This window comes from Anneissia japonica, unplaced genomic scaffold (genome assembly GCF_011630105.1).
Source record: "Anneissia japonica isolate Jap-2015-1 unplaced genomic scaffold, ASM1163010v1 scaffold1891_len642697_cov171, whole genome shotgun sequence".
NCBI lineage: Eukaryota > Metazoa > Echinodermata > Crinoidea > Comatulida > Comatulidae > Anneissia > Anneissia japonica.
The window spans coordinates 105,173-111,850 of NW_022700553.1; the positions used below are offsets into that span (position 1 = coordinate 105,173).

Here is a 6,678-nt window from a genome sequence, read left to right on the forward strand (position 1 = left end):
ACGACGGGGTCGTAAAGCAGCTCCCACTAAGTGGTAAGCGAGACATTCTAAACTGCAGGAGAGAAATCAAGCACTTTTGGGCAAAACCTACATTCATATACATATAATATAGGCCTTTGTTACACTATGACGATAACAATCATTGATAAATAAAAAGATAAAAAGCAATTTTTCATGTAGAAAATAACAGAAGTAATTGAAGTTTTCACACTAGCAAGAATCGGTAACGATTTATCGTGAATACGATACAAAATAATTTCACAAATAAAATAAAATGACCTGATATTCTTGGGAAAATCCTTTTTTATTACTACAATTTTATCGTTTTTTCATGATTAGGACGTCATTTGATTTGATTTGTGAAAATATTTTGTATTTGTATGCACGATAAATCGTTACTGAATCTTGCTAGTGTGAAAACTTATCGTATTTCTTTTATTTTCTAGAGTAACAATTATTCTCAGCTTAGTACCGTAATGGCAATCATCAGACAAAATATGTAGGTACTGTTACCCTATTTATATAAATAAGAATAATAATAATAATGATAATGATAATAATAATAATAATAATAACAATAATAATAAAATAATAATAATAATAATAAAATAATAATAATAATAATAATAATAATAATAATAATAATAATAATATTAATTAGGCCTATAGCATTTGGTAATATGCCTATGAAGCAGGGCTGATGCTAGGCCAACAGTATAATAGGCCTAGGTCTTACACAAGACCCATGTGAGAATGCGAATGGATGCCTGAGTTTTTCAGATGGCCCAATGAAGCATAACATCTAGCCTGACGATGAAGAGGTGCTGCATGACATTTTTAAATGTGCCTTATTGGATTTATTGTCTCACAAATTGGTACATTCTACGTTTTAATTAGACATATTAACAATGTTTTAGCGTTGTTTTAAAGTTAGTATCAAGCAATACAACTAGCTATCTACTTAAATAGAAAGTACGGAAAATATTCTAAACGAAAAATCATCAACAATAACCGCATTTTGTTGTATTTTATAATCGCGGTTGCTGTCGCGACTATAAAATACAACCAAAATTCAAAAAAATAAAAATAAAATATTCTTTACGCGCTACCATAGGAAGAAATCGTTTCAGACTTCAAGTCTAAAACTTATAAAACGATTAAATTCCAAATACAAGCAACTAAAAGAAGATCGTACCTCTGTTTCTAGGTTTTTTGGTAGTTTTATCTGAAGAAAAAAATTAATAAGTTAATGAGATAGAGCTAAGTTAATGAGATATTCTAAGATAAAACTATTTGTGTACATTTTATGGTTAATACAGTGTGACCAACTTAATTATGTAGTCGCATTAAAAACAAGCGGTGTTAGACAATAAACTGTCTATAATGAGCTATGATCGAACAAATATATTTAGTATTTTAATTGCTATATTCATTTTATTAGATTTCAAATTGATTTTTTATAAAATATTTTCCTTGACAATCAACAAAATCATAAATATAATTGCTATAATCTTTGCATATAATCTTATACTGACGTATTCAATTGAGAATTTTTGTATTACAATTTATGAAAACTAAAATATTTCACAGTTTCTAATTAAAAGTTGACAACTTATTTCATATTTATTCAATAGACCTAGTTTCATTTGGTTTGCTTAAAACTGTTTTGATCGGTAATATGCCAAATACAATGGATGTTAACTTGCTCCTAGCTCACATAACCGGACAAAGTTATTTTGATAACATCGACGAAAGCTCGCAGTAAGTTAACATCCACTTTATTAATGATCAAAATAGTTCTACAATTATTTCATATATTTAACTGAAATTTTTTTTTTTTTTAGTTTTAACGCTCGTGTATACATTTTTTTAATTTCAGGACATTTCTTTAGGGTATGTTTAGTTAATTTTCTTCTTTATTGTTTACGCATTTTGCTTGTTTTCTGATACATTGAATGTTGACGACACTGAATTAACTTGTGTTTTACCAAGTTCAAATCCAAGCTATGGTATAGAGAGCGGCGGATCCAGATTTAAAACCATGGAAAGGGGTTAGAGAAAGGTAAGATATATTAGAGGGGGGAACATGTTAGATGGGGTGGGAACAGGTGACCAGAGCAGCAGATCAGACTACGTTTTGAAAATTGCCTCGGGGTTTACAGGTATGTTGTTAGTACAGTACGCGTACATATATCTATGGGTCCGCTACTGGTCTCAAAGTATCCTTGTTAGAATTTCTATAATATAAACATTCTGTTAAAATACAATTATATACAAACTAGGGTTAGTAAATCAAAACCGCCATTAGCATAAATTAATTAGTAGAACAAGCACCTATGTCAATACTTAACCGGTGAATATAGCCTCAGAATTGGTAAGCAGACGAGTCGATGGTTAACGCGGTTACCAATAGCTGAATTTTAGTTATGACGGCAGGTCTAATAGCCCGTTACAAAGGACATTTATCAATTAACTGAATTAGGCCTATTCAATTATTTGTTATATGGGCCAAATTTAAAGCTTATTAGCATGCGTTGTACATTTTTTATAGTATTTTTTACATCTCTTGTATTGCGATGATCGCAATTGAATGTCTGCTAAATCCTACTTTCAAAATATCGTTTTATAAGCTGAATAGACGTTGGAATCGCTTTAGTATTTAAATATTTTAAAAGCAAGAATTTAGTAAATTGAATTTTCTGAATGTGCGCCATCGAATGGTGTTCGGCATCCACAAATTTCGAGTTCACATATGTTTGGCCAATTCAAGTTTTGAGCATGCTTCATGCACGCAAACTAAGGGCAAGTATAGATGTCATTGTCGAAAGTTGTTCTCGGGTGGGTCTCGAACCCACGATCTCCAGATCACTAGCCTGGCATCATACCTAGACCACCGAGCTTGCGCCTGATGGACAGGGTTGAATTCGAGCCCAAGTAAGCACCGGGTACTGCAATGTTGATAGTAATTGTTATTGTCGTGATGGAATAGACAATAACTGGACTTGCGTCAGGAGAGTTAAGTATGCTACTTTCAAAACATTTAACTTCGCTCAAAGTTGATTTAAATACTTCATCAAATTTTCCTCTAAATTTACATGCATTTTTGAATTACCGAAATTTAAAAAAAAACATTTACAGTATATATGACGGCGAAGTATCAAAGTTCGATGGGGGATATGCGACGAGTTAAACTGTTAAATGGGGCAAGTTTGTTACTGGAAGGCTGGTTATTTCAAATTTACAACGGATTCAGCAGTATTTGTAGACTATTGTAGACCTATTTGCAGACCTATTTATTTTCAGGTGGCTGTTTACATGCGTTGTGCCTTTGATCGTGTTTGGAATTGGCGCCATATAAATTCGAGATATTTATTTTGGTTTATTATATTATGCCTATACTATTCCTAATATCAATAGGAGGATGTGTATATAGGCCTATACTTGATTTTTGGTGGTTGAGAAGTCTTAAGTCCAGTTTGAGTTTACACTTAAAAGACGGCTAATTTTGTTAGTAACCGCTAAATTGTATCAGCAGTAACTTCACTATCGCGGTCGACCATTTAGGTTCAGGGAGAATTATTATTATTATAGGCCTATTATATCGTAATTTCCGGTGGGACGGAAACTACTACAAATTTTCAAGTTGCTATTGCTATATGATAAGAAAGGGGAATTTCTGGGACAGGCAAAACAATAAAAAAAAATTGTTTTTACTTTATTGATGTTTTGCTTTTCAAAGACAATACCTAATACTTTAGCATACATTCACAGTGTATCTGTAAGCTTACAGTAGCTTTGGTTTAAAAGAAAACAAGTCTGGCAAAAACCTAAGCAATCTAGAGGTTGCCAACTGTCTCTTTGTGCATAATTTACAATGAGTCTTTTCTTTTTAATTTGTGAATTTAAATTTTTCTTTTTATTTTTATTACATCATTAGATTACAATTAAAATTTAAATTAAATTGAAATAGCCTATATTAATATATGGAGAGTCGAATGGCCGATTGGTTAAGGCATGGAAGCCGCAACCTACAGCCATAATATCGCCGTTGGTTCTGGTGGTAGAACAAGTGGCCCAGTGTATACAATGGCTCGTGTGCACTATAAAGAACCCAGTACATCATTCGAGATGAGTAGGGGGATACCCTGGTGTACTGGTACAAACTGCCCCTGTGGTGGACGACGAGAGTTGCTGGTACCGGTTTACCGGGTAGTACAGACGAGAAGGGACCCTTAGGGGCGACGGAAGTCTTTAATAGAGTTACTAGTCGACATATCTAAGCGCCTTGTATCCTTTGGGAAAAGGCGCTATATAAATTTCTATAATATATTATAATGCTGATCGTAAGCTTACTTAAAATCAATACCTGTCTGTTTTTTTTTTCTGTTAGAATTAAAAATGTCCACGTGAATTAATATTCTTTATCTTTTGAGAAGCTGGGTAGTGGGTAGCTTTTGAACAATTTTGTGCCTCAAGTTATATTGCACTATCAATAAAACATATTAGTATGTAGGCTCAGTGTATACATTTTAGTTAGTATAATACTTAAATTACAAATATTATTCGTATTATGCAAATGCCCACTAAGGAATTTGAAACTATGTGTGTAGGGACTTTTACATAATGAAGCTATATTTACACTAGACACGATCACGACACGACGACACGATAAAAATGCGCTCGGTGTTGAAGAATATAAACGACCGATGATAATGTCGTTGTCGTGTCGCTGTCGTGTATAGTGTTAATGTAGCTTTAGTGATGTTCATAAGCCAAGGCGATTGAATTTGATTCAGAGAATGTAGTATGACGCAGTATTTTTTAATAACTGAAATATAATTTAATTGGTGAATAAGCATGTTTGATGTTTAAAAGGCAACTTTTATTCACTTCATGTTAGTCAGCAGAGACTAGCAACAGAATATAGCAGCATTTAATTGATTTCAATCAGTTAATTCACCTTCTCCCAAACTAGTGTCCTTTCTATTTCCACCTTTATTTTTCTTCCTCCCTGACCGGCTCTTTGTTTTACCTGGACTTGGTGTTGATTCCTCTAGGACGCTTCGCCTAGCCCTCGTCTTTATTCTACGGTCAGTGTTGCCAGCGATATCACCGGCTAGGCGGTCCGCAATCTCAAAGGCTCCAAGCGCTTGGAGTTCTGACTCGCCCAAACTAGGCTCAAACGCTAAATTCACCTCGATATCCAGTTCATCTTCCTCATTGGAATCCTCTTCAGAACTTTCATCTACTATCTCGTCATCAAGATCATCCTATGAATGTATATAAGTGTTTTTGTTAGTCTATTAAAGTTATAACAATGTTTAATTACCATTTTCGCAAACACTTTTAAGCATCACTGAGATCTAATTAGTGTCTGAATATTAAGAAATTCAATAATAATGATTACCAATTTTTTTATTTTATTTATTTTTTTATTTTGTATTAAAATTCACAAGTTACAGTAAAAGATGAGAAATACATACTCTGTAGGCCTTTATACAATACAAGGTGGGAAACAGGTTTTTAATACCTGGATAACTCATTAAGTCTCAAGGGTCAGTACACAATAATTTTTTGCAATGGGGTTCAGATGTCACGGAGACTGGGAAGCATCTAGGAACACGCGAAGGAAACAAGTAGGCCTACTCAATCGATCTAATAAAACTAACGTGATTACGGATTCATAGCCTATAATTGACGGATTCTGTATCCGACGAACAGTTCTCGCGTAGCCGACGGGTCAACGTTGACGACCGACATGCTTTAGAGTATCAGACGGGCTCGTCGTGTTACCGAGGTTACGAGTCCGATAGCCTGCTGTAATTATAACGGACTGATGTATATGAAAAGTCATGTATGCGATGGGCTGCGTTATACAGTATATCCAATCACACGTAAACATAATATTAATGAATTGTAATTATTCGTCATGCTAAATTTAGTGTAAACAAAGCAATTAATAACTGAAAAACTAACAATTGAACTAGAAGAAAATTTACAAGAAAAACTAATCAATCACCGAAGAAGTATTTACTTTAGGGAGACAGGAACAAATTAATGATTGCACATAAGAACTTCAATTCCCTTGACGAAGACTTCCTTCCATGAATGTCAAATTTGTTTATGTAACGACGAGAAGGGAAACACAGGTTCTAGAAATGATTACGTCACCTTCCCGAATCGAAACCATTTGCTACTTGAATCGTATCGTTTGGTACCAACTATTTGCAATGGAAATTGGGAAAACCCCAATGATAAACATAGATCTTTCAATAGTCGAATTGTTTATATTCTTAAATTATATTGAGGTAAACGAAACCAAATTAAGAGAAAAACGGTAGGCTAACAAAAAAGCATAGGCATTTAGTAGTCCCGTATACCACAATTATGACAAAAACAAAACCAAAGTGGAAGTTGAAACCTCTACCAACACATGTTTTGTGGTGGAAAATGACCTATTATTATCGATTATTGTCGTCACCTTTTCTTTAAAATAAATGTAAAGAACTCACTCAAAATACTATAACGCATCCACGAAATGGACTGACGCTCGAATTATAAAAAATATTATTAAATTGAATTATAAGAATTTCCTTTCATAGAAAAACAAACTACTGGTATTCTCTAAATCAAAAAAATAAAGTTTAATGGTATATATTCTGTCCCCTATACACCTCT

General features: G+C 33.5%; 1 protein-coding gene and 1 long non-coding RNA gene across 6 annotated transcripts in view; one reads left to right on the forward strand and one right to left on the reverse strand.

Moving 5' to 3' along the window:
* Positions 1-6,678, reverse strand: part of LOC117103343 — a 26,124-nt gene that overhangs the window by 7,602 nt on the left and 11,844 nt on the right. The window contains exons 2-3 of one of the 4 annotated variants that reach the window (XM_033243881.1): positions 5,033-5,270; positions 1,196-1,225 (exon numbers count right to left, since the gene is read on the reverse strand). In XM_033243881.1, coding sequence (XP_033099772.1) covers positions 1,196-1,225; positions 5,033-5,270 — 268 coding nt within the window. Of the gene's footprint in view, positions 1-1,195; positions 1,226-4,960; positions 5,271-6,678 lie in introns of all 4 variants that reach the window. The other 3 variants (XM_033243879.1, XM_033243882.1, XM_033243880.1) reach the window with 3 other exon arrangements.
* The window catches only part of LOC117103345, a 28,703-nt gene that overhangs the window by 3,328 nt on the left and 18,697 nt on the right, over positions 1-6,678 (forward strand). The window lies entirely within an intron of this gene.